General features: G+C 46.7%; 3 protein-coding genes across 4 annotated transcripts; all 3 read left to right on the top strand.

Moving 5' to 3' along the window:
• Positions 1–337: 337 nt before the first annotated feature.
• On the top strand, positions 338–3,144 carry LOC100845285 (blue copper protein). Its single transcript, XM_003567355.4, has 2 exons — positions 338–787; positions 2,447–3,144. The coding sequence occupies exons 1-2, from the start codon at positions 589–591 to the stop codon at positions 2,950–2,952; spliced, it is 705 nt and encodes a 234-aa protein (XP_003567403.1). The 5' UTR covers positions 338–588; the 3' UTR covers positions 2,953–3,144.
• A 2,711-nt stretch (positions 3,145–5,855) lies between these two features.
• Positions 5,856–11,778, top strand: LOC100839296 (coatomer subunit beta-2). The gene is made up of 4 exons (XM_003567336.4): positions 5,856–8,077; positions 9,100–9,609; positions 10,388–10,473; positions 11,163–11,778. Exons 1-4 carry the CDS (start codon positions 6,026–6,028, stop codon positions 11,365–11,367), a joined length of 2,853 nt encoding a protein of 950 aa, XP_003567384.1. The 5' UTR covers positions 5,856–6,025; the 3' UTR covers positions 11,368–11,778.
• Positions 11,779–19,449: 7,671 nt separating this feature from the next.
• LOC100822533 lies at positions 19,450–27,300 on the top strand. 2 transcript variants are annotated; one of them, XM_014898940.2, is made up of 5 exons: positions 19,450–20,782; positions 23,863–25,662; positions 25,744–25,953; positions 26,035–26,159; positions 26,376–27,272. In XM_014898940.2, exons 2-5 carry the CDS (start codon positions 24,041–24,043, stop codon positions 26,870–26,872), a joined length of 2,454 nt encoding a protein of 817 aa, XP_014754426.1. In that variant the 5' UTR covers positions 19,450–20,782; positions 23,863–24,040; the 3' UTR covers positions 26,873–27,272. The 2 variants fall into 2 exon arrangements, with proteins under 2 accessions (XP_014754426.1, XP_024315383.1); XM_024459615.1 differs by lacking the exon at positions 19,450–20,782 and having other exon boundaries at positions 20,789–25,662; positions 26,376–27,300.
• Positions 27,301–27,910: the final 610 nt, after the last annotated feature.

Here is a 27,910-nt window from a genome sequence, read left to right as displayed (position 1 = left end):
CATGTTATTAACTTGTCAGGCAGGCGTATGCTATAATGCTAATGTAGTAAGATACCGGACTTTATCAGAGAGTCAAGTCTCTGATTTCAGTTTTTCTTACACACCATCAGAGCACGAATGCGCTTGCACACTAAAATTGACAGAGAGTGGAAAATATTTACTGAATGTGTCATTTTTGTAGTTCTTCTGTTGTGGAGGGGGAACCGGCTGACCCTGCAGCAGCCGATCCAATGACATGACTCAGCAACCGAAACTGATCCGTCTCCTTCGATCTCCCCTCTTCACCTGCAGTCTCAAAGTCACATGAATGGATCAGAGACAAAGGCGCAAAGCTGTTTCGTTTCGCTGCCGACACATGCTCCCGTGCCAGCACAACAGAAATATATGCTTCCTCTCTGATCTACGGCTCCCATCGCTCTTTAAAAGTCCCCAGCTATCCTGGCTCCTGACTCCCAACTCCCAAAAGATATATGCTCTCGCAGCTAAGCTCAGCCCACGAGACATCGATCGTGGGAGGAGCATCTCTCCGAAAGAGGCAACGTCGCCAGTTAGCTAGCTAGCTACCTTCTCAGTTCTCTAGCTAGCGCGATGCTGTTCTCCGGCCGGCGCCGGGGCCTGCAGACCGCCGTGCCGTGCCTCTTCGTGATGGCTGCCGTCCTGAGCGCCGGCGCCGTCGAAGGATACAAGAACTACACCGTCGGCGAAGGCAAGGGCTGGTACGACGGCGGCGCGGTCGACTACCAGGCCTGGGCTGACGGCTACAACTTTAGCCTCGGAGATTTCCTCAGTGAGTATATAACTACTGTATATATACAGTACAGTTGCTCCATTTCGGTTTCTTGATTTGGGCTTTGCTTCTTGGCTAACTGATATGTATTTCCACTACTTGATCCATGAGGCTAATCTTCTTCAATTAAGTTTGGTGCGTGTGGTCTATACACTTGCGTTAATTCTTAGTTGGCTTCTTTAAAAAAAAAGTCACTTTAAATTTCAGATTACCAAGCCTAAAATGGCACTATTTTTGAACATGCGAAAAATTAGTGAAGTGTCAGTGCAACTTTTAGTTTACGGGCTATTGCACATGAAGTGAGTTGGAGATGATGATGATATTTGATTCCAAAGCTTAGAAATGAGACTAATTAAGATCTACCAAAATTTCAGAGAACAAAGGATAGGTACACTTAGAATAGTTAAATCAGACAATGCCATTTTCATTTTCACATTTGGTACTCCCTCCGTTTCATATTACTACCCATTTGAAAGATAGTATTATATTTATACATGTGTATCCGAAATTCGAAGAACACCTGATCAGTATTTGCGTGCAGCATTATCTGTACTACAGTGCTATATTCCTATTCGATTACAATTCCCTCCGTCCAGATTGCTAGCTCGTGAGAAAGCTCATTCACATCGGGCACATGATCCTCTCTGAATGGTTAGATTGGGATAGGTCACTCAAAAGTAACCACCTGCCTCCATCCATATTCCAGGCACATGGCCTGTGGGGAAAGGCGCAGCAACATCGTCCTGCTCCATATGCATTCCTGGTCGCTTGTCAATCACGTACATGAACGCTTTTTTTTTTGGGACAGCATATCACGTACAGTACATAAACGCTTGCTAAAACTCAGTACAGCTAGTGCGTGTATACGCCGAAGCAGCCCACGGTGAGCTCCCTTTCCGAAATGGGATCGCTCGCATGCAGTTGCTCTCATGTCACGTTACAAGTACAAAGAGTTAGATTTTCTCCGGCTCTCAGAAGTTCTTTATTCCCTGGAGTCCAGACATCATGCTTGCTAACTCACATTGAGATCCGAAACCCGTATTTGAGGTTGTGAAGCTCGGAAAATATCGATGCGGGAACGGGAATTACTGTTCTTCACCTTGAGTCCTACAAGTACCGAAGTCTTTTCAGAAGTCTGAATGCAAAAACAAAAGGAAAGAATGCAGGTCAAACTCCTGGCAAACCCAAACAGAGGATATCTTTCTTTTTTCTAGTTCCAGATTTTTGTGAGAAATTGCCGTGCTCCAATCATGTGTAAGACCAGCGACAATAACATCACAACAGAAAGTGTATACCCGTACGTACCAACCCAACTGCAGGTTGTTGCACTGAGTACATCGTAGTATAATCCTACACAATCATACAATCTTCTGAACAATCAATCAACAGTGATGCATTACAATCAACGGATTGATAATCCCAACAATTTTGATCCGTTAAATTTTTTGTTCCAAACTGCAGAGTCGCATGCATGTATCTTTGGATTGGTTTCGCATCTGCTTATAACATATTCCATCCGTTTCATAATTCTTGTCTCAAATTTGTCAAAAAATGGTGTATCTATTCTAAAAAGCATATAGATGCATGTAATATTTTGACAAAATTACGAGAGCAGCAGTACGATCGACACACTGATTAATGTCTGAACGTTTTACGCAGTCTTCAACACGGACAAGAACCACTCGGTGGTGCAGACGCGGAACGAGACCCTGTACAAGAGCTGCGACTACGAGAACTCGGGCCCGGAGGACACCGTGGACTGGTCGGCCGCGCCAGAGTTCAGCAAGGACGCCGTCACCGCCGCCGTGCCGCTGCTCAAGGAGGGCGACACCTACTTCTTCTCCGGGAACTACGACGGCGAGCAGTGCCTGGGCGGCCAGCGCTTCGCCATCGCCGTCGCGCATGGCCAGGGCCTCCCGCCGGACCTCAGGCCGCCGTCGGCCGAGGCCTCGGGTCCGGCGCCGGGGCCTGAGGCCCAGGGCATCGCTGACGCGGTGCCGGCTTTTGACTTTAGCCACCCCAAGAACGTCTCCACGCCGTCCTTGGACAAAGATGCTTCCGACGACGAGACGAGCAGTGATAGTTCAGGTTCCAGCCTGACTCTAGCCGGTCTCGGGCCCGGTTTGGTCATGGTTCTCACCGTGCTCTTTGGGGCGCAAGTGTAACGTTCACTTGTTTTAGCTGTACGTTCTCGCTTGTTGTACCAAAATTGCAGTGTTTTTATTTATTGAAATAGCTGTAGAAAGAGTGTTATACACTTGTAACATCGATGTATAAATATTTATTTACTTTGTACCAGTGTTCTATAATAACTGGCATGGACAACTGTTTCACTATGTGAAAAGTTTTGATGCAAATCCACGTGCTATACCCCAGAGCTTGGGAGTAGTATGATTTTTTTACTGCTTATATGTTTATTCATTTGTTTGCTATGGTAATATGGGGATTGCGATGAAATCTCATGGTGGGCCACTATGTCCACCCTCTAGCTGCAGCAGCTGATACTATTTTCATCTAACATTTAATGGAAAAAACCTCTCGGATTATCGTGGCCATGGTTAATTCAAAGTTTTATGACGTCTCAAGAAGAAACACCGGACATTTTTTTCCGGGTATAAACACCAGACATATGTGTTACAATGCTATTAAACAAACAGACAGAACGTTACACTTAGGAGAACCTAAACAATCCTTTGTAACTCAATCTTTTTCCGCACGGCTACAACCGTAGAATACCTTGTAAATACTTTATTAATAATAAATATACAGTAGTAGGAGCCTCTCCTACTGTTTTCGGTCAAAAAAAACCCGGTAGAATACCTTAGAGCAATCCCAATGTTGAGCCATTGTACAATACCATGTCTAATTTTTTGCTTGCACTCATAGATAAGAATGACATCTCCTATATACGCAGAATTGTCTTAAGATACACACTCTAATTCATTGATTTCCGGTCCCTCTTTTCTTCCATCAAGAATGCCCTTGGAAGGACGAGTGACTATGTGGACAGTGGACACACATAACCGGTTGTTGTTCATGAGAATGTGAGACGTGATGCCATGAATGCCATGAACTAAGCTCATTTGTCTGTCTACACAAATACGGAAGGGGTGCGGAGTCCAGGCTTCGGAGGGGTCAAAGTTTGTTTCTCATAGAAACATATTTGACCTAAGGTGCTATTGTGCTCTGAAGTTACGTCTAGATGCAAAAGATTTGAACTCCGAATTTGACTCACCATTGGGAAAAGAAAGGAGAAACCACCTATTTATAGCCAACCAGACTTTTCCACAACACAATTTGAATTTGGTATTATTCATATGTTGATTTGATCTTTCTCCGAATGCTCGAACCAAACTAAAAAGCTGGAAATTTATATGATTGTAAATATTTATTTTATTTTAAACTTTTTTTGCTCGTTCCATAAGTAGAGCACTATTGCACCCAAGGCACGACGTGGCTATGTACGTTCTCTTGGAGGGCGTATGTGATGTTCCCAATTTAAAGTTAAGAAAGAATATATGAAACACTTAACATATATACACCATATATCTACTACAACACATGTTTTTCAAATTCAAATTCGATTAAAAAATCATTGCGCGTGCATGCTGTTGACATGCCAAATTCATAGCTCATTTTGAATTTTATACTACTACAAATTGAACTGTTCTTTTTTATCTCTCGCTCCATTTATCAATTTTTAATTTGAATTTTTTGCAACATATGGTAGTCACATTGTATCCGAGGATGAATACAAACCTTAAATAGACAATCCTAGCGGGAGCATGTACAACTTGTTAGGGTCTATGGTATTTTTTGGATCACCTTTATTTCAACAAAATTTAAGTTTTCATTTTTCTTTGCCAATCATCTATATGGTGTCTCACTAAATCCATACATAGTCCATACTACACCGGAGGAGATGCGGGGATTCTATGGACTCGAGGTGCAAGCGGCTGGAGACGGTCGTTCGGAACTTATTAAATCTATGTGGTCACATGCTAGCAATAGGCTTTTTTATGCATGTGTGTACATGGTTACCTTTTTTTTAATTGTATCTTATACAAGTATTCCATCCCTTTTGAACAAAACATGTCATGTATATGATGAAAAAATCTGTTGGAAAAAACTCTATTGTAGTGTGCTTTAGAAATGGGAGTACCAGTTTTCTCCATTCTCCTGTTACATCTTCTTTGATTTGCAGGAGTTGAAAAAGAAAAAAAGGAAAACAAAGAATTACATGTCATGGCATAGAGTTTATCTATAGGAATTGAAACACACATGATTGAAGATTGTTTGGTTGCGCAAGAGGTGTAGGAAATGTTCCAAAAAAATGGACTCGATGTAAATTTTACTTTGGATCCGACTGCAAAGTGACCTATATTATTCTTTTGTGAATTCAAATTCCAAACCAAATAAACGTCTTGAGAGAATGACTGTAGAATATTTTTTTGAGATGTAAAGTTTCTCTTTTGAGAAACAAGAAAATGTCTAGATTTCTTTCTTTGAGAATAGAAAATGTCTTGAAATGAAAAGCCTACGAAATCCTTTACAACTCGTTTGGCACCCATCATTTGGGCATAGAATTGTAGAATTCATTTTGAATTCCAAAAAACAACTTGTTTGGTTGGCACAGAATTAGCCACAAGAATTCAATCTCAAATTCCATAGAATCACACTATAACTAGTTTTAGAGCCATCATTTTTTTAGAATTGTTTCTCACTCTTCAATTCCATGTGGTAGACAAACATGATTTTTCAACCCGGAATTCAAATTCAACTAAATAAAATTTTATCAAAAATTGGATTTCATTTCATTTTGATCAAATGAAATGAATTCTTGGTTGTCAAAACGAGCTGTTAGAATCAAATCAAAACAGGCCCGGTCATGCCTTCAACGGGGCCGTCCGTAGGTCCAAATTGCTAAAACTGGATCTTTGGGCCCACAGTTCATTTGGGCAGAAAATCATACCCCGCTCAGCGTGAGAACATGCCCACCAGGGGTCAACTTGGAACGGAGTCAGACCCATTCGATTTCGAAGGCCCGAATACAACATTCCTCGTGCTATGAACGATAGAATACCAAAACCGTAGAACAGAAGGAAAGGTCCAAGGTGAGGTGGCCTGTTGCCTCTTCACCCCCCATTAACAACCTCCCCCTTCCTCCCCCCTTCTCCTCCCAGATCCCGATCCTCCTCCGCCGCAGATCCGGCGCGGCTGCACGGCAGATCCGGCGCCATGGACAAGCCGTGCACGCTGCTGGTCCACTTCGACAAGGGCTCCGCCGCCATGGCCAACGAGATCAAGGCGGATCTGGAGGGCAGCGACGTCGCGGCCAAGGTCGAGGCCATGAAGCGCGCCGTCATGCTCCTCCTCAATGGCGAGACCCTGCCGCAGCTCTTCATCACCGTCGTCCGCTACGTCCTCCCCTCCGAGGACCACACCATCCAGAAGCTGCTCCTCCTCTACCTCGAGATCATTGACAAGCGCGACGCAGCCGGCCGCGTCCTCCCTGAGATGATCCTCATCTGCCAGAACCTCCGCAACAACCTGCAGCACCCCAACGAGTACATCCGCGGCGTCACGCTGCGGTTCCTCTGCCGCCTCTCCGAGCCGGAGGTGCTCGAGCCGCTCGTCCCTTCCATCCTCGAGAATCTCGAGCACCGCCACCACTTCATCCGCCGCCATGCGCTCTCCGCGATCTCGGCGATCTACCGCCTCCCGCACGGCGACCAGCTCATCCCCGATGCCCCTGAGCTCGTTGAGCGCGCGCTCGCGTCGGAGCAGGACGCTTCTGCCCGGCGGAACGCGTTCCTCATGCTCTGCCTCTGTGGGCAGGAACGTGCCGTGGCATACCTCTTCTCCAACGCTGAACGTGTCACCGAGTGGCCCGATCTCCTGCAGATGGCCGCGGTCGACCTCATCAGAAAGGTCTGCCGCTCTCCAAACCGTGCCGACAAGGGCAGGTATATCAAGATCATCATCTCCCTCCTTTCCTCTCCAAGCACAGCGGTTGTGTATGAGTGCGCAGGTGCTCTCGTGTCGCTTTCCTCAGCACCCACTGCGGTGCGGGCTGCTGCCAACACATACTGCCAGCTGCTCTCATCGCAGAGTGACAACAATGTGAGGCTCATTCTCCTGGACCGCCTGAATGAGCTGCGCACATCGCACCGGGATGTGATGGTGGATGTAGTAATGGATGTGCTGCGTGCACTTGCCAGCCCGAACTTAGATGTCAAGAGGAAGGTACTGGATTTGGTGCTGGATCTGCTCACTCCCCGTAATGTCGAGGAGGTGGTGCTTTACCTCAAGAAGGAGGTGGTCAAGACGCAATCGGGGGAGCTTGAGAAGGGTGGCGAGTACCGGCAGATGCTGGTGCAGGCCATCCATGCATGTGCGGTGGAGTTCCCAGAGGTTGCTGGATCAGTGGTGCACCTCCTTATGGACTTTCTTGGTGACACTAATGTGGCAGCAGCAGTTGATGTTGTGTTGTTTGTGCGTGAGATCATTGAGACCAATCCCAAGCTGCGTGTGTCCATGATCCAGAGGCTGATCGATACCTTCTATCAGATCCGAGCATCCCGTGTCTGCTCAATTGCTCTCTGGATTCTTGGAGAGTACTCCCTATCGTTATCAGAGGTTGAGAGTGCCATTGCCACCATCAAGCAGTGCCTTGGGGATCTACCATTCTTCACTGTCTCGGAGGAAGGGGAGACAACTGATTCCACCAAGCCAACCCAGCCGATGGTGAACTCTGTCACTGTATCTTCGAGACGGCCGGTTGTTCTTGCAGACGGCACTTATGCCACACAGAGTGCTGCTACTGAAGCCATTTCGACTCCATCAGTCACTCCTGGATCATTAGCATCAACCCTGAATCTCCGATCACTCATTCTTTCCGGCGATTTCTTCTTGGCTGCAGTTGTTGCCTGTACACTTACCAAACTTATACTGAGGCTAGAGGAGGTGCAACCATCAAAGGTTGAAGCAAACAAAGCTTGTACTGGGGCCTTGTTGGTCATGACGTCCATTCTGCAGCTCGGGCTTTCCTCCTACCTTCCCCAGCCAATTGATAATGATTCATATGACAGGATTGTGCTTTGCGTGAGGTTGCTTTGCAATACTGGTGATGATGTGAGAAAGATTTGGCTGCAGTCATGTAGACAGAGTTTTGCCAAGATGCTTGCTGAGAAGCAATTCAGGGAGACAGAGGAGATGAAGGCCAAGGCACAGATCTCTCATGCCCAGCCAGATGATCTTATTGATTTCTACCACCTGAAGAGCAGAAGAGTAAGAGAAAACTACCTATCAATTATGCTTTTGCACTATGGAAATTGCAACCTTTTCTTCCGCCAATGCTTGTTAGCGCCTAGACCACACCACAAGCATTCTAATAAAGCGAGCAATAAATGCATGACTAGGTGCTTGGAATTATTAATCTAATGCCGTTGCGGAAGTTATTGCACATTACTACCTCCGTTCCATGATTCTTGTCGTTCGTTTAAGTTCAAAATTATTGAATGGAGGGAGTATGTTGTATTGAGTTGGTCTTTTCTCCAGGCTTAATGATTTTTGAACTGCTCTAAGAAACATTTTTGAAATGTCATTTTTGTTATTCAACTATAAAGCAACTCACGTTGACATTGTGTGATCCTTAAAATGATCTTGCAACAAACTAAAACATTTTTGCTTTCTCTCCTAACCTCTAAGAATACTTTGTTTCAAACGAGAACTGTTCTGTTTTTTCCTGCCATGAAGTCAGCGTTGGGTAACCAGTTCTTTGTTTTCCACTAGCATCAGTGTATGTCCTATAATGCAACATTGAACAGGTGTTCATGCTTCTCTGTGTGCAACACAATATAGTGGATGGTACTTGCCTATCTATGTTCAAACACTGTGCTATTGGTCAGCTGTAACCAGCCTTGTTTCAACTTGAAAGGTTTAGGTCTATTTGTTGGATTTGAAATACTAGTACACGTGTCAAAATTATCTTGATCTTTCAAGAGGGCTGCTAAGGTAGTACATTACTACCCTTAGCTGGAAACTTTATCTTCTTTTGGTAGAGGAAAAGCTGGCAGTTTCTTCAACATCATTAGGAGCATGTTAAGATCAATAGACATGAACCATATTGTTGCTTCGAGGCGAAGGTTTACTATTAGTGTTAAACTGTTAATATGGCAATGCTTCAGTAGAGAATATCTTAAGCATTACTATTTATTGTCTTGGATGGTGACCTTTTAATTTCCAGAGCTTACCAACATACTATTTTATACCTGTTTCTCCTGTTGATAAAATGTGGCATTTTTTTCTAGGGCATGACCCAGCTTGAGTTGGAAGATGAGGTCCAGGATGATTTGAAGGCTGCAACTGGTGGATTTACTAAGGAAACAGATGATGCAAACAGACTCAATCGCATTCTTCAGTTGACTGGGTTCAGTGATCCTGTATATGCTGAAGCATTTGTGACAGTTCATCATTATGATATTGTACTTGATGTTACTGTCATTAACCGTACAAAGGAGACACTTCAGAACCTGTGCTTGGAATTGGCTACAATGGGAGATCTCAAACTTGTTGATCGCCCTCAGAACTACACTTTGGCTCCTGAATCGAGCAAGCAAATACGTGCTAATATAAAGGTTTCTTCAACAGAGACTGGAGTCATATTTGGTAACATAGTTTACGAGACTTCTAATGTGATGGAGCGATCAGTGGTTGTCCTAAATGATATTCACATTGACATCATGGATTACATCTCACCTGCTACATGTGCAGATGTTACTTTCCGTAACATGTGGGCTGAATTTGAGTGGGAAAACAAGGTAATATGCATGCTTCTTTGTACAATGCAGTCACTGCAACGTCTTTCGCAGGATTTTCCCCATTCCAAGTTTATAGTCTATGTTGCTCCTAATTCTTACATGCATATCTAGACAAAGCCGCAACAAGAAATATCGATTGGAGGGAGTAGTATTTTGCCTCCACTTGATCGCATACATTGCTTAACCTTATGTTTTATTTCCATGTAGCCAATTTATCTGTAAAAATCGTTTATATTTAACATTGTAACTGATCTGCATCAACAGCATTGTTGAGTTTGCTCTACTACACTACTACCTCCTATCTATAAAAAGTGTCGCCCACTTAGTACAAAATTTGTACTAACTTAGTACAAAATGTGCGAAACTTTTTATGGATCGGAGGGAGTATTATTATTATTGATTTGTCATTATCCTGCTTTGTACTGTATCATGTATTTATATTCCCTAGTCAACGTACGGTGGAAAAAATAGTCTCTTGGTTATTTGCTGAAATATTGTAGCCTTTCAGCTTCTGATCTCTGTAGCTGAAGCTGTTATTTTTAATAATTACTCTTTTTGGACCATTTCCTTCAATCAAACTTCTTAATTTTCAGTTTGATTGACTATTTGTCATTTTTTGCTTTGAAAGCTGTCTTCTTAGAGTTACTTTTGTCATTGCACCGGGTTGATACGGAATGCATTGAAATTGTCATGTCATGCTCCTTTTATTGTGTTATGAATATTTTTGTTCCTTATTTCAGGTTCTGACTGCAACTATTGCTTTTTTCTTGTTCATCAGGTTGCAGTCAATACGGTGATTCAAGATGAGAAGGAATTCTTGAATCATGTTATCAAGTCGACAAACATGAAGTGTCTAACACCTCCGTAAGTTTTTGTCACAGTTGACCTCTTACATCTTCAGACAAGAATTGTGCTTGCTTTGATATTATATAGTTGCATAAGTTATTTATTTTGTATTTGTGTACCTATTTTAGGCATGTAGACATTTACAGACCGCCACTACATGCATAATCATGAATGGAATGCTAATAATTTACTCTATATCAATTACAGTAATGCTTATTTGGTTAACAGGTGAGGTTTAGGCTTCAGTTAACAGTCCGCCTTTTCCAGTTTGAAGGCTAATTTACTTAGGCTAAGCCTAACTTCTCTATTTTTCGCAATGCTCATGGCTAAGGCTTCTAGTTTAGGCAGGTTACTATGAATTATGAGCTTCTTTGATATGATTAAGAACCAAGTAAAACTGCACAAATTACAAGAATATATAACTTCTGCCTTTTGCGGCACCAAGATTGTTCATGCATGAGATACAAATAGAACACCAATTTTTGTTGTTTTATACACAGCTAATCTAAATGATGATTAATTTGGTTAGTGAAACAGAACAAAAAAATCTTGCATTTGAATACCTGCTTTTGATGAGATGAGTAGTTGGTTAGTTCTCGAGGGTTAGCTGGTTAGGATATTGCCATTGCCAAGGACTGCTATCTTACTCCATACCTTCCGTTGCTTATCTGATTACTGATGAACTGTGATTGATAACCTGACATCAGGTCTGCGCTTGATGGGGAGTGTGGTTTTCTCGCTGCTAACCTTTACGCGAAGAGTGTGTTTGGTGAAGATGCTTTGGTGAATATAAGCATCGAAAAGCAAGCTGATGGCAAGCTCAGTGGTTACATCAGAATAAGGAGCAAGACCCAAGGAATTGCGCTCAGTTTGGGAGACAAGATTACCCTCAAGCAGAAGGGAGGCAGTTAACTGTGTCGCTACCTCTCACAATTGTACGGCATTTAGGAGATCCACTTGCCAGTGGCATACTACCGGTACAGTGGGTTTGTGTTAAGTAAAAAGGTTTTTTTGTACAAAAGATCAAAGAGAAGAAAGAGAAGAGGAAGATCGCAGGGAAGCCGCATCCTTAGAGCTGAAAATGGATCTTGAACTAGTGTCCTCCAGAGCTGCAATGAACTCTCCCAACTTCCCTTCATGAGTAAGGCCCTTTTTGATAAAATGGCGTTGTAAGAATAGATGTGAAGTTTCTGTTGTTGATTCTTGACAGGTAGATCAATTGTGACATTGGATTGCGGATCCCTTTTAATGTTATCTTGTGTTTTTATCACTGAAAAACATATACATGTTGTATTACAAAGATTAGGCGAGCTCATTGTCTTACGGTTTGCCCAGTTACACGAGGCCACATTTTAGCGATCTGCTGGAGGCTCTCCGAGAACGTCTCCCATAATGAAATGGCCTGTTAAGAGCATCTCCAGTGGGAAGACCCATTTCCATTCAGGCCGCCCACCTGTGTCCAACCCAAATTGGTCCATGTTTTGGTCTGGATGGACATCATCTTTGGTGTGCGTTTGTTCTTCTTTTGCTCTTTTGTCCTCATGTTCCTTTGTCCTACGGCATGCATGTTTATGACCAATAAAATGGACCAAATAGGTGATCGCGTCGGGGGCACCAGCGGACCCAAACAAATGCAGGAAAAAATCTTTTGCTTTGTTCGAGTCGTGACCCAAACAGACCAAAACGGACACTTTTTGTATTGGTTATTTTGTAGTTGCCCTAACGCTTCAGGATTGGTGGATTTGTAGTTTTGCATTTACAGCCTCCTATTCTACTGGTTCCTCACCACCAACCTATATTTATAAAACCCCCCCCCCCCTCTCTCTCTCTCTGGCGATAAACGAGCACCGTTTACAACCCTTATCGCCACCGCCTCCATCCTACGACGTCCACTGTGTTACATTGCCCACGCCGCCTCCCTCCACGAGATCTGAGGTGCCGCTGCCCGGATACGACGATATCAAAACATCAACCTTTGACCTTGAGAACATTTGCACAAGCCCCTATAATTATAAAATGAGTCCCAAGATCTATGGAATTTAATTAGTGGCCCAACAAATTACTCTAACTTGAACCACATTTGAAAATATCTGAATACAATAGAACTATTTTCGAACCCATGAGAATATGTATTTGGGAACAAAACATTTTGGCAAATCCAAATACGATCTTGTGGGAACTTTATCAAAATTACGAACAAAGTTATTGGATTTATTTTAAGTCTATATGAATTTGAAGAAGTATTTAAAATCAATTAAAATTAAATTTTTTGGTTGAAACGGCTGAAACATTTGAAGTAGATAGATAAAACTACTTCAAGCACGCCTGTCAAATTTTATAATTTTCGGACCATGTTAGGGTCTCCACAGTGTATGCCAAATAGCAGTGCCAAATTTGGCATTTGGCACATCCGTTGCTCCGGTGCTAAATTTTGCTAGAGAATAAACAAATTGGTATTGCCCTCTCACGTCTCGTGCCAACATAAACTGCCCGACGATGTGAGACGCGGGGCATAGCGAGGCGGAGGCGGCCCTGGCTGTGGATGATGGTGGTGCCTGGCGCAGGGGGAGACGGTGCTAGGTGGAGGATTTGAATGGAAGGTGCAGTTGGGGAAGAGGAAGTGATAAGGAAAATAGATGGGGTGAAATTATTTAGGGTAACTTATTCTTCCGTGGGTTTCGTCTACGTGTAAATTTGGCATCATATACATTGCAACAAAACTAAAATTTAGCACCAACGCTAAATTGAAACTACTTTGCAAATTTGGCCTTTTGACATTATGCAGAGGGCCTTAGGCCTCAAAATCTAAGTCTTTCCTCGTAGACTTTTCTCAAAATTATTTGGAGCCGCTGCATGTTGGCTTTTGACTGGACGGACGCCCACTGCTTGTCAAACCTCTTCTGACACGTGCTGGCCGTGGGAACCGTCTTGACTTGTGCATTTGGACTGCCCTTTCTCTCTTTGAGTTGCGGGGCCCGCTGGTCAGTTCCTTATTGGCTTAAGGCGTATTCAATGTGTGCAAATACTGAGTCGTAAGAAATCTGAGAAAAGATAGAGACGAGTCATAAGCATTATGGGGGTGCTTCTTAAGGAATTTTTTTTATGATGGGACTTTGCGCAATGGATGGGTTAGACAATTGGAAAAATATAGAAGTGAGTTATAAAGCATTTTGGGGGTGGATGTTAAGCAGCCTGAAATTTCCTTTTTTTTACCAGTCCTGAAATTTCTATTTTGCAATAACATAGATGATGGTCACCGTTTGGAGACATCTGGGCCCCCCGCACTGCACCACACCCTGCTCCCTGCCGCTGCACTGTGCGCCTGCGCTCGCCTGACGCCGAGGACTTTGCCGCCTCCCATTCACACCGAAAGCCAATTCTCGCCTTCTCCTGCACACACCAAGCCCTCGCCTGTTAGTACTCCCGCTGCATCTCTCCCTCAACAACGGCAAGAAAACCTCACAGGAAAAGCTTCGAGTTCCGCCGGGGCTCCACCCTATCCACAGCCACCACTCCCGTTAGTTTCTTCGGGCTCCCGCAACTCCACCGGACATCTCCTCTCTTCGTCGTCTCCAGTGACCGCGTGGCCACCGAACCACCGCCATTCCCGCTCGCGTTCCTGGTGTTCCAGTCTTCCAGAGCCACCGTTGAGTCCGAGAGGCGAGACGCCATCACGCCAGTGCGCGTCCGGCGGACATCTCTGGGGGCCGATTCGCGCTCTGCTTGCTCTGATGGCCAGAACCCGTCGCTTTCACCCTCACTATTCTCTCGTGAAAGGGACAGCAAGGAACCCAACTGATATTCTATTTTTTCGTTACTTGTTACAAGACTAGGACAGCATACTTATAGGCAGTAGAAACCGCCTGACAGCCTAACAACCGACTAACAAAGCCAAAGCCAAAACCAAAACGTATACTACGACGGCGGCTGACTATGCAGGCCTTAACCGCACCGCCTAACAAACACACGACGTGGATGCTCAGGATTTATCTTACAAATCACTCCCTAAACCTGAGCACTTACTTGATTTCTTTGACACCGATTCGAACTCGAAGCTCCTGAAAACGAGCACGGCTAAGTGCCTTCGTCAGTATGTCTGCGAGCTGGCCGTCAGTGCCGATGAACTGGACTTCAACCCTCCCGTCTTCCAAACACTCACGGATGAAATGATACCTTGTATCAATGTGCTTACTGCGGTCATGGAAAACGGGGTTCTTGCTGAGAGAAATCGCCGACTTGTTGTCCACTTTTAGCAGAACACTCCCCGGCTGCTCGTTTGTTAAATCACTGCGCAGACGGGCGAGCCAAATGCCCTGGCAAGCTGCTGTCGTCGCAGCAATGTATTCTGCTTCACATGAGGACAGGGCCACCACCTTTTGTTTCTGCGACTGCCAGCTGATCAAGCTTTCGCCGAAGAAGAACAGGACGCCGGTGGTGCTCTTGCGGGTGTCGACGTCGCCCGCCATGTCACTGTCACTGAAACCATTCAGAACAGCTGCCTCATTCGTTCTCCTCTTGTACATGCAGCCATAGTGCAGCATACCAGCTATGTAGCGGAGGATGTGCTTCACAGCGGCCAAATGTTCAGTCGTCGGAGCCTCCATGAAGCGGCTCACGTACCCCACTGAGTAGGAGATGTCTGGCCGAGTGTGTACCAAGTACCGGAGGCTGCCCACAATGCTCCGGTAGGCTGTGGCGTCAGTTGGTGGAGCTGTGCTGGTCTTGCTCAGCTTAAAACGTGGCTCCATTGGCAAAGTGCAGGGATTGCATCCCGTCATGCCGGCCTGATCCAGGATCTTGGCCGCGTACGCCGACTGGCACAAAGTGATGCCATCGGCGCTTTGTTTCACTTCAACTCCCAGGTAGAAGCTGAGTAATCCAAGATCACTCATGCAAAACTTCTCCTTCATTTGTTCCTTGAACAGCTCGATCTCATGCTCGTCGCTGCCGGTGATTATCAGATCGTCGACGTATACACCGACCAGCAGGCGCCCCTTTTTGTTGCCGCGTGCGTACACGGCGTGTTCCGCCGTGCTGCGACTGAAGCCAAGTGACAGCAGAGAGCTGTCGAGCTTGGCGTACCACGCCCGCGGTGCTTGCCGCAGGCCATAGAGTGCCTTGTCGAGGCGCAGCGCCTTGTGCTCCTCGCCACGAGCGACGAAGCCGAGAGGTTGGCTCACGTACACCTCCTCCTGCAGCTCACCGTTAAGGAAGGCGCTTTTGACGTCCATGTGATGCACGGACCAAGCTTCATGCGCCGCCAGTGCCAGGAGTAGCCGCACTGACTCCAGGCGTGCGACAGGGGCGAACACTTCATCGAAGTCCACTCCGTGCCGCTGGACGGAGCCCTTTGCGTGCTTGAATACGTTGCCCGACGCGTCGCGCTTCAGCTTGAACACCCACTTGAGGCCTATTGGTCGTTGTCCTGCAGGCAAATCAACAAGGTGCCAAGTGTGGTTATCGTTGATGGAGTCGATCTCGTCCTCCATCGCCTTCTTCCAATTCACATCGTCCGAGGCCTCGTTGTACGTGCGAGGCTCGTCGACGTCCGCTAGCTGCAGCACGTCGTCATCATCGTCGTCGTGACTGACCACGTAGTCAGCCAGACTCCGGTTGGGCTGGAAGATACCAGCCCTCGCCCGTGTTACCATCGGGTGCTCGACCTCTGTCGCGATAGTCGAATCAGCTTGTTTTGTTGCTGTCGAGGCAGGTGAGGCAGCCGGTCCTGTCGCGGCAGCAGAATTGGCAGGAAATCCTGCCGCAGTAGGCATAGCAGGAGCTGGAGACTCCGTCGCGGCAGCTGTTTCGGCTGTGGATGCTGTCACGGCAGAGCCTGGTAGGAGCATGGAGTTAAACTCCACTGTGAACCAGCCGGGGGTATGGTCGTTCTTGCCATGCTCCCAGTCCCATCGTGCTCCTTCGTCGAACACGACGTCACGGGTGACGTGCACCCGATCGCGCACCGGATCGTAGCATCGGTAGGCCGCCGATCCTTGCTCGTAGCCGATGAAGACCATCGGTTTGCTGCGATCTTCAAGCTTGCTTTGGTGCGGCTTCGTCGGTTTGACATGGGCAACACAACCAAAAGTACATAGGTACTGCACATTAGGAGTAAACCCATGCCATACCTCAAACGGCGTCTTGTCGTCGAGGCTCTTCGTTGGTGAGCGATTGAGGAGGTAGACCGTGGTGGTCACTGCCTCTCCCCAGAACCGCCCCGGCATGCCCTTGGCCTTCAGCAGGCTGCGCGCCGTGGACACCACGGACTGGTTTCGACGCTCCACGACGCCATTCTGCTGGGGAGAGTACGGCGCCGTCAGCTGCCGTGCCACTCCCTGATCGGCGCAGTACGCCGCGAACGTGTGTGCCGTGAACTCGCCACCGCGATCGGTCCGGAGCATGCCAAGCTTATTCCCGGACTCGATCTCGGTGCGCGCCTTGAATCGCTGAATCGCCTGAGCTGCCTCGTCCTTGTGTTTCAGCAGCGTCAACCACATGTATCTGCTGTAGTCGTCGACGAGTAGCAGGAAGTAGCTGTTGCCGGCGGGCGTCGCCGGCTTGATGGCGCCGCAGATGTCGCCATGCACGAGTTCGAGTAGCTTCTGTGCACGGTACTTGGCAACCTGCGGAAAAGGGGTACGTCGCTGCTTCCCTGCCAAGCAGCTATCACAGATCTGGTTCACGTGTTCGATCTGCGGCATGCCACGTACCATGCCGTGGCTCGCCAGCTTGCGCAGCGACTCGAAGTTGAGATGCCCATAGCGCGCATGCCAACACCACGCGTCGTCGCCGCGGCGTGCAGCGAGACACACGGGCTGTGCGATGTCGAGCGTCACCACGTAGAGGCGGTTGCGTCCGCGCCTCACCCTCGCCAGCAGCCGACGCTTGCGGTCGCGCAGCTGGAGGAAGCCATCCTCAATGAGTGTCGAACACCCATTCTCGTCGAGTTGCCCCAAGCTCACGATGTTACTCTTGAGCCTAGGAATGTAGTAGACGTACGTCATGGCGCGATGTTCGCCGTTCTTGCAGGCGAAGATGACGGTGCCGCGCCCTTCGATCTGCACGAGGGACCCGTCACCGAACTTGACGGTGCCGCCCACGCCGGCGTTCAACTCCGCGAACACCTCCTTGTGCCCGGTCATGTGGTTGCTTGCGCCGGTGTCGAGGAACCAGTCGTTGTCGTGTCCCTCCCTCGTGAGGTGCACGCGTTCCTCGACAAGATGCACGAACTCGTCGGCACCCGTCGTGTCCTGCGGTGGCGCGTCGACACGCGCCATGAGCAGGGTGGGTTCATCGTCGCTGGTGCACGCCCGCGCCAGCATCAGCGTAGGTTCGTCGCCGTTGGCCTTTGCCAGGTTCACCTGCTGCTGCTGCCCTTTACGCTCCTTCCGCGGCTCCTTGCAGTGCTTAGAAAAATGCCCCATTTTGTTACAATTATAGCATTTTACCTTAGACATGTCGATGTTCCCGCTGGCGTCGCGGGCGTGCCTTGCTTCGGCGCCTTGCCCCTCCCGTTTCCGCTCGCGTTCTGGGCGTGGCCCATGCCGCCCATGCTCTGGCCGTGGCCACTCCCTCGGCCCGTTTGCCGCTGCTTGCGGCGCGTCTCCCACTCCTCCTCGGTGAGCAAGAGTTGTCCTCCGGCGGCACTAGACGTGCTGCCGCCGAGGGCGTACCGATCCTCAGTTGCCCGTAGCCGCCCGATCAGTTCTTCAAGCGACAACGTCTTTAAGTCGAGAAGCGTCTCGATCGATATGGCAATTTGCATGTATTTTTCAGGAACGCAGCTGAGGAATTTTCTTACCACCATCACCGTCGCGACTGGTTCTCCGAGTGTGGCCATGTGGTTGACGTGGTTGCTCAGCCGCATGCCGAAGGAGTCAAGGGACTCGCCATCGTTGAAGGCGAATCGTTCGAGTTGACGTCGGAGCCGTTCCGCCGCTGCCTCCCGCACGCGCTCCACGCCGAGCCGCATCATCTTTATGGCATCCCACCCCTCCTTGGCGGTGTCCTTGGAGGCTATGATGCCCTTCATCTCCGGTGGGACAGCCCGGATGAGAGCTGCCAGGGCCCCCATGTCGGTGTCCTCTGGGACTTCGTCGTCGTCGTCGACGTCGATGGCGCTCCACAAGCGTTGTGCACGCAAGTTAACTTTCATAACCTGCGCCCACTCCACATAATTCGTCGAGGTCAGCTCAGGGTAGACGATCGTGCCTCCCCCGACGCCGCTGACCACCCGCTCCTGGACGATGATTTGGCGACCGTCGTTGCGCCTCGCTCCAGGGCTCCGGCCTCTCGGCCGTTGCGACGCGGATCTTGAGCCAGCAGCTGATCGCTCGCGTGAACGATCATGACTACCGGCCATCGCGTCCAGAGCTCACCGTAGCTCTGATACCAATTGATGGCCAGAACCCGTCGCTTTCACCCTCACTATTCTCTCGTGAAAGGGACAGCAAGGAACGCAACTGATATTCTATTTTTTCGTTACTTGTTACAAGACTAGGACAGCATACTTATAGGCAGTAGGAACCGCCTGACAGCCTAACAACCGACTAACAAAGCCAAAGCCAAAACCAAAACGTATACTACGACGGCGGCCGACTATGCAGGCCTTAACCGCACCGCCTAACAAACACACGACGTGGATGCTCAGGATTTATCTTACATGCTCGGCTTCGACTCCTTCTTCCCCGCCTCCGGCTACGACCACCGCCAAGCCGCCGCCGCACTGCTCCGCCTCGTCCCCGAACTTCGCCTCCCTCTCGAGTCTCGAGCCCTCGGTGAGCACTCCATTTTTTCCCGTCGCCTCCCTTTACCCATGTCCCGTAGCACGCCCCTGCACCGGCCGCCGCCAGCGAGCAGAACCGCCGCCGCCGCCGCCACTGCTGTTCTCCCATTCGGATGAGCTACCGTTCCCCGACCCCCTTGTTCAGTTGTTCACTTGTTCCCAATCTCCTCCCCGAACCCTAGGCGTCCCAAACCCCCCTCTCCTTTGGGCCTGAGCAAGCCCAGCCCAGCCAGCCACCTGTGCAGCCCAGTGGCACCCCAACCAGCAGCCCAGCAACCCACCTTTCCCCCTGAGCAGCCCAAATTAGAGTTAAAACTTCGGATGGCAACGGGACGAAACCCGCCGGGCAGTGGCTGCCCAAATCCGTCCCCTCGACCCTCGTCCCAGACCCGTCCCGTCCTCGATCATGGGTTTCAGTTTTCTCCCAGTCCGTCACCATCGGGTTTTTTGTCCCCGTCGGGAAACCCGAACCCACCAGCATTTCAGCATCAAGCCAAAGTTGCGGCAGCAACATGAATGAAAAACAACCCCTTTCAGCATTGAAATAAGAGAAAATAATATAATTTAGGCACCATTTCACACATGTGACAACATCATATATAGTTCTCATATGTAAGGGCACCATTTCACACATATAACAACACCATTTTGGGTAGAAATATGGACTGTATTAGGTCATTTTTATGAGTCATATTGAGTTTTCGTGGGTTTCACGGGTACCGGATTCATGGAGTGCTGGACCGGGTTTGAACCCATGAAACCCGCTGGGTTTCACTTTTGACCCATGAACAAACCCGTGGGGATTGAACTTGATCCCGTCCACTGATGGAGTAAAAACCCGCGGGTTTTCGTATTTCGGGTCCCATTGCCATCTTGAGTTAAAACCAATGCACGACGTGATGATATGAATGCATGTTCAACAAACGTCTCTGGACTACGTCCCGTTAAAACTCTGGACTACTCCCGTATGTATGCTAAAATTTGTTTTGAAGTGCAGCCACGTTAGTAAAACCAAAAACGGGCGTGCAGGAGCCCCCAATGTACAAATAGAATACATGTCGTGCGCCCCGCGCAGGCGCAGGTAGGCCACGACGATAAATATCGACCAAACGGCCAGCACGATCTTCGCCCGGAATTCGCTCTGGGATGGAAACTGATCGACACGAAGAGATATCCTTGCCGTTTACGTTTGCTCCGCCCATCGGTTTCCTTCATTCCCTCTTCATGACTCCGGTCTCCCGATGCGCCACGAGCCCCCCTTACAAAATAAAGCGGCCAGGGGACCTGTGCTCTTCGGTTTCTTTTGCCACGTATCGACTTCCTCCTCTGCTGCAGCTTCCCCCTGGGGTTCTGCTCTCCCTGGGGTTTGCCCAGCAACAGTTCGCGTCGGCGGGTGGGGCTCGACAACAAGCGCCGGCGAGTTCGTTCGTCTTTCCGTGGAACGACCTGGATTCTCGGTTGTTCGTGAGGCTGCGGTTCCGATCTAGCGCGAGGCCTCCATCCCGGTTTGTTCATTTCCAGAGCAGAGTAGCTGGACGTTAGGTTTGCGCCTTTACTCCTATATATGTTGCATATTCTTTGCAAGATTTATGCTCCTATCGCATGCATCTGTTCCTTCTCTGATATGTGCATGTGCTTGCTTGTGCTAAAGCTCTGTTTTGATTGGTTCAGTGCTTGATTTACTGGATCTGCTAGTTGATTTTACTCTTCGTTTTTGAGTTCGGCAAGGATTAATTTCCGTCGGTTAATCCCGCCTGGGATGAGCCGGTGAACGACATCAACTGCCGCAAGAGATCAAGCTGGTGTGGATCTATTGTAGGCAGTAGTTTACTGTTGAGATTGGATCGGATAGGCGTACACAGATGATTTTTCTGATTCAAGTTCTACTGATGGTCTTGCCTCCCAAGCGCTCTCATGGTTGAGGCCAACACACTGCTTCTTGCTGTTGCCAGAGTACCAGGCCTTGCCGCCTTGGGAAGTTGTTGTGACAGCCATGGTTTTTGAGTGGCCGGCTAGTCCCCTAGCCGGGGCAGCGATTTCCGCTTGCTGTTGCGACTCGACTAGCGGACAAAGTCGCACGACTTGTTGCCTGGCCGACTAGCCGCGCGACGGGGAACGCTCGAGCCTTGCGACAGGAAATTTTGGGGCGAGATGGTTTAGGCAGCAGGCAAGGAATCTTCTTCGGCTAGAAATCGACATTCGATCTGCTCCGCCATTGGTGTGAGGGGGATAGAGAAGAGGAGGGGAGGAAAGCTGTGGCGGCTGCTCTGGGATTTTCCTTGCAAGACTTCCAACCTGACGGTCTGGGCACCTCCTAGAGGTGTTGACGGTCCGGATGGCCTAACGAAAGTTAAGGTTTTTTAACGGGCCTTATGGGCCAGCCATGCAAACACCTACGGTTACGAAGTCCCTAATATTCGACATAGACTCCTAATGTTGTCATCCTCAAAGCCACTCGCGAGGGCTCTGCATTGCAGCCTACCACTGCTTTGGTCCCTCGCCACCCTGACCTCTACTTCAAGCTTTCCTTGTACTGCAGCCCCCCCTCCTGTAATGCTCTCTGTAAAAAAAACCCTATTACTAGGTTTGACTTGGGTCGGGGACGACTCAACTTAACTTGGCGACTCAAAAATCATGGTGACCACAAAAATGTGTTGTGTTCGTTTGGTCTCACTAAGCATTGTGGCGCTCTTTGTTGAAAGGATTGTGTTGAGGTGCATTTCGTGTTCTGTATTTGGGGAGCCATCTCTTCAAAATGCTAGTGCCAAGGTGCAACTTTTGCTTTCGATCGTGGCCCCATCTGTTCAAAAGTATAGTGCATGGGTACATATTATACTTTTGGATTGTTGATCGGTGGGTGTCGGTAAGGTTCGCGGCCGATACTGTAATGTTACATAGTAGCTAATGGATCTGAGAGTGATGGGACAGGATATGTCATGTCTGAAGCAAGAGTGAGGGGAAGAAACCCTGTTAACCGGCCAATTCATCCCTGCTCCGAGGGTCATTGAATATGCGGTAAATTGATTAATCGACCCATTAGCTTATTAATGCCGTACTCGCCATCCAACTGAGCAGCTACCTGTTCAATTTCCTCAACAGTGGGAAGAAAGCAAGACGTCGCTCCACCGATTGTAAAATTTGATCTTCAAGAGTCAGTAATGTTTCTTTTTGAAATATGGATTTTTACAGATGTAATGTTATTTTCATTTGCATTTGCACAATTCAATCGAATGCAATACCAATTAGAATAGTTTCTAGAGGATTCTTAATTTTCAGTTTTTTATGATGTCTCTTAAATCACATTTTGAAATCAAATCACACAAGTCACTATGTGAGGTTTGAGGTTGGAACCTTTATAAAGAACACCATTTGTGATAGCCCTTAATGAAGAATTTGTTAGAATTCTTATTTAGATTAATTTGATGTGTCATAGTTTGGCATGAATTCTTATTTAGATCAATGACTAGTAAAATATAAATTATATGACATAAAAAATATACTGTAGTTCATTTTGAATATACATGTATATATGACTAGCAAAATAACTAGTTAAATGGGTGATCTTGGAACACTTGCATGCTTATAAAAGCGGATGGAGATAGTATTTAAATTGGGTAAGATTAATTTCTGGGTATATGGTCAAATTGAGGAACAAATGTAGGTTCGGTGGTAATATTTTGATAGTTTTATCTACATGTATATATTTTATTAGTAATCTTAATGTTTTTCATTTTTATGATATAATGGTAATGTGTGTGTATATAGGACAATTTTTTTTTTGTATTGTCGGGTGTAGTTACTCCCACATACCTTTCACGCAAATCAGGTAGTATATAAAACAAGTGGGAGTATGTAGTATGTAGAATATAGGTAGTATTATGTAGAATATGCCCTTTTTTAACGTACTCTATTAGATGTATAAATATGAAGGTAGTTCTAAAATACAGTAAGTACATGCCAATGTGCAAAAAAAATCATATGTATATTATGAAGGTATTTCAAAAATACAGTAAATATGATATCATAGTTCGCTTTGAAGTACCTTGGAATTGATATAGTATATATAGTACCGTTGGTTGTATACTCAACGTGGGAGTAACTACACCTGGGAGTACCTAGTTGACTCAATCTGACTAAGAGTAGTCATCAATCTTATCAAATTTATAACACATAATGTACGTATTATTGGTCAAATAGACGTTTAAAGGGTGTACCTCAGAATGCGTGGGCGTCATTCTTTGTGCAAAGTGTTGGGTTTGCTCAAGGATCAATCACATGAGGGCGCACATGACTAGAAATTTTTACCAAGGGTGGCAGTATCTTTTACCAACTTCTAATTTTCCTGCTATGCCTTGCTTAGTATCGTTAGCCTTAAACCAAACATCTCATGAGGCCGTCAAGGAGAAATGTAATACTTCATTCGTTTCAAAATATCATCCATACCCTTTGGAAGTTTGAAATATTTCTATTTTTGTGCTTTAGGAAGGCTATTTTGTTTTAAATTATTCCTAGATTTATCCAACCTATTGCTTTGATTAAATGGTGTTCCTATAAAATTGCATCTATCAGTAACTTATTAAATATAATTTTCTTTATAGTGATTGCGCTTGTGTTCTATGTAGATATTGCTTGGGTGCGATAGTGTTTGGCGTTCGTAATTTGTCACCTGTCTCAAAGAGTCATATCCCAAGATGGGAAACCGAAGACAGAATTATGGTTGTGCATTTGGTGCAAGCTTGCGCAAGCCATGCACAAAAGAAAACTAAATTGTGGAAGTAGTGTCTGAAAGAGAAGAAGAGAATGCAAGAGTTTTATGGGGTATCGCTACCAGATAACACTAGGGTAGTAGTGCAGACACGACGACCAGTGCCCTCTTCCTCAAGGCTTCACAACGTTATGGTTTCTCCACAAAGTTGCATCGACAAGCCTCGATCGTCTTCCTCTAAGCCAGACAATGTTGGAGCCTCTCCATCGAATAACATTGAGAGCCGTAGGGCCTCTTCTCGAGGATCGAACGATCGTGCAGTTTCTTTGCGAAAGAATACGGAGTTATCCTCAAGGTTAAACAAAGCTCCGACCTGTTCACACAAGAGTATTGAGAATCCTAGGCCCTCTTCCTCGAGCCTGGACAATGGAAGAGTCCCCACGCCAAGGAATACCAAGGTGCCTAGGCCATCTTTCCCAAGGCCAAACGATGGCATGGTTTCTCAACCGAAGGATAATGAGAGGTCTCGGCCATGTCAACATAGGGATGGATTTTCCTCGAGAAAGTCAGAAAAGCTTGCCTGCGCAGGGTCGAAGGATGGCTCAAATTCCAAATCTAATATTCCAAAAAAATTGCATCCCTCTTTAATGGTTCGGAACTCACGCAATGCCGGACAAATGCCGAGCGTTCATGCTCGGAAAGAAGATCAAGTCATACAAACTCATCGGCGCAACTTGGGGGATAATTCTTTCCCTAAAATTGGCAAAGATTTGTCAACTCACCAGACGGTGAAGGCATCATCCATGGGCAATAACATGGAGTTGAATACAAAATCAAAGCGTGATGACAAGTTTAAGAGAAAGAGGACTGAACCGTTGTCGGAAGAGGAGCTTGAGACACTGAAGATGAGGACTGAACCGCATGAAGATCATGATAGTGAAGAAGCGTTGAATTGTAAGCCGGTAAAGAGAACTAGAAGGTACATATGTAATGATGATGACGATGAAGATGTTGATCAAAATCTTGTGGGTGTTGAAGGTGGAACTGCTCCATTGACCACACAAACTATTGTCTTGAAGAGTATCGAGGTCTCAAATTCATTCGTTTCAGAATCTTTCAAGTCTAGGAGAAAGAGGATTGAACCGTTGTCGGAAGAGGAGCTTGAGACATCGATGATGAGGACCGAACCGCATGAAGATCGTGATAGTGTAGAAGCAGAGAATCGCAAGCAGGTGAAGAGAACTAGAAGGTACATATGTAATGATGATGATGATGACGATGATGATGCCGATCAAAATCTTGTGGGTGTTCAAGGCGGAACTGCTCCATTGACCACACAAACTACTGTCTTGAAGAGTACCGAGGTCTCAAATTCATTCGTTTCAGAATCTTTCAAGTCTAGGAGAAAGAGGATTGAACCGTTGTCGGAAGAGGAGCTTGAGACACTGATGATGAGGACCGAACTGCATGAAGATCGTGATAGTGTAGAAGCAGAGAATTGTAAGCCGGTGAAGAGAACTAGAAGGTACATATCTAATGATGATGATGACAACGATGATGATGCTGATCAAAATCTTGGGGGTATTGAAGGCGGAACTGCTCCATTGACCACACAAACTACTGTCTTGAAGAGTACCGAGGTCAAAAATACATTCGTTTCAGAATCTTTCAAGTTGCAACCGTATAGTGACCTCCCAATTGATGAACCCATTTGGAGGTAGAAATATTCTTTTCTTCCAGTCTTTGAAGTTTACTTGGTACTCTCTATATGCTAAGCTTTTTGTTGTTTATTCAACAGTGGTGTCTTTAAGATAGGCAATAAGTATGTGCCATTGGCAGCACATTTGTCAGTAAAACACTGTGACAAGGTGTGGAAAATTTCAAGATCATTGCAGCCGCGGGTTGAAGTGACAAAGCTTTCTAGGTTGGAGGCTTGGCCTAAAAGCTTCGAAGCGTTAGGACCCACTGATGATAGCATTGCGTTGTATTTCTTGCCCCATGAAATGAGGTATCTTGCTTACCATTTGACCTTAATTTGCATCATTTTTATCTTTTTATCAGTTTGGAATCTAATCTTGCTGGTTCCCAGGCAAGATGCAGACTTGGACAATCTAGTTAGGGAAGTTATGGATAATGACATGGTCTTACGAGCTGTTGTTGGGGAAGCAGAGATGCTGATATTTCCTTCTATTCTACTGCCTAAGCGACACCAAAGTATACACTCTGTCCTTTCTTGGAAGTATTTTTGTAACAGAAGATGATGACGTGCATAATTTCTGTTACCCGAATCTAGCAGCGCTGTTATTCAAATATAGCCTGGCATACTAATCATCGTTTATAAATAATTCAATTTCTCCTAAAGCAGTAACTAAGTGTTTTCTTTTCATTACCCCAATCTACTGACTTACAGTGTTGTCTTGTCCATTGCAGCCTTCAAAGGGAAACCATACCTGTGGGCAGTATTCAAGCGCAGAGAAGATAAGGTTGCCACACCCACACTGCATGAAGAACAACATGGCATAGGCCGTCGTGCACGGGAGGAAGAGAAGCATGCCTCTCTGAGAAGAGAAGGTCACCTGGTGGCAGGGTTAAACATGCGCGGTGGACTTGAAGCTCCCGAAGAAGCCGAGACGCAAGTTACAGAGCAGGAACAGACTGCCTCATCTGCTCGACCCAACACACCAGAACTTGCTGAAGGCACAGCCCCCCCTTCACCAACTCCTACCATGCCTGCCGCAATGACTGCAACCGGTGGACAGATCGACCCATGCTTTGGTGCTCCGATAGGAGCACTGTTTGGTTTCATAGCTGGACAAATGCCACGACTCGAGCAACTCATCAATGAGATGCGAAGTGAAGGTGCTCTGGTAGTTGCAATGCGAACGGAGATGATAGGTTCAGGTCTTGGCCAGACAACAGCAAAGTGAGGTTGCCAAGTTGCCCCTTAGCTCATTCCGACATGATGTGTCGTAATGGCAGGCCTTGAGCTGTTCTCTCTGAAGTGGCAGCATACCAGCAGCTATGTTGGGAAGTAACTGGACTCTTGCCTCAGCCTTGGTAGACCTTCCAGCGTCTATGCGTGCGTGCTTGAATGAAACCTGCTCAGGTTCTTGCATCGCCACAAGTAGAGGCTAAGCGGTAGGATGTTCCTGTTAGTGTTCCTTTTGTCGCAGTTAAGTGGAACCTTGATGGTTTAACTAACAAGTTTTAGTGTCATCCATTTAGCTGAATGTTCCGTTAAGTAGTTGATGTTTTTGTCGCAGTTAATTATTCCTCTGACGTGTTTTCAGATGCTTTTCCTCGTTCTTGCGTAGTTCTTTCGTTCAACTGTGATCCATTCCGCTTTTGCTTTTCATGTTGAGTTGGTTTGTGAGTTGTGAATCATGGTCAGATTGGTACGTAAGTGCCTCCACTGTAGTGCCAATTGTGTCCTTGGAATACTGCAGTAATATACTCCGTTTCTAATTAATTGGTGCTGGCCATTCTGCAGAAAACTTCTATTAAATTTACGAAATCAACCTGCCGTACACATCTTCAATTGAATGTGAACTGCGCGTTGATTTCGAAAAATTACAGATTATTTTGCAAAAGTTTTGATAGATCGTGGACTGCAGGACGATTTCGGAAAATAGCAAGAATTTTTTGACAAAATGTCCGACAGCAATTAATTAGGAAGAGAGGGAATACATCAGATTCAAATTATAGGCCCAAGAACTTACCAGCTGTAGCAACTTACCCGTGGGTCTTGGCTGTCGGAACGTTTGGACTGAAAATGATTAAGTGGTCTTGAGACGATTCCTCCGAGTCTGAGCAATAGTATATGCAACTTCGATCCTGCAGCGTCTCTTTTCTCTTTGTAGTTTTTTTCGAGGGATTTTCTCTTCGTAGTTCACACACGCATACCGATCACTGGACTGTTATTGTTAAACTTGAATGGATCTAATAAACTGGAGTATAATTGCTAA

Source organism: Brachypodium distachyon, chromosome 2 (genome assembly GCF_000005505.3).
Source record: "Brachypodium distachyon strain Bd21 chromosome 2, Brachypodium_distachyon_v3.0, whole genome shotgun sequence".
Classification (NCBI taxonomy): Eukaryota; Viridiplantae; Streptophyta; class Magnoliopsida; order Poales; family Poaceae; genus Brachypodium; species Brachypodium distachyon.
The sequence above is the reverse complement of the archived record's forward strand: the minus strand, read 5'-3'. Positions and strand labels throughout refer to the sequence as shown.

Coding starts and splice junctions, on each gene's coding strand:
- LOC100839296 (XM_003567336.4), top strand. CDS start 6,026: ATGGACAAGCCGTGCACGCTGCTGGTCCACTTCGACAAGGGCTCCGCC. Junction 9,610..10,387: donor AATTTGAGTGGGAAAACAAG/GTAATATGCATG, acceptor CTTGTTCATCAG/GTTGCAGTCAATACGGTGAT. Junction 10,474..11,162: donor ATGAAGTGTCTAACACCTCC/GTAAGTTTTTGT, acceptor ACCTGACATCAG/GTCTGCGCTTGATGGGGAGT.
- LOC100845285 (XM_003567355.4), top strand. CDS start 589: ATGCTGTTCTCCGGCCGGCGCCGGGGCCTGCAGACCGCCGTGCCGTGC. Junction 788..2,446: donor TAGCCTCGGAGATTTCCTCA/GTGAGTATATAA, acceptor CGTTTTACGCAG/TCTTCAACACGGACAAGAAC.
- LOC100822533 (XM_024459615.1), top strand. CDS start 24,041: ATGCAAGAGTTTTATGGGGTATCGCTACCAGATAACACTAGGGTAGTA. Junction 25,954..26,034: donor TTCTTGCCCCATGAAATGAG/GTATCTTGCTTA, acceptor GCTGGTTCCCAG/GCAAGATGCAGACTTGGACA. Junction 26,160..26,375: donor ACTGCCTAAGCGACACCAAA/GTATACACTCTG, acceptor TGTCCATTGCAG/CCTTCAAAGGGAAACCATAC.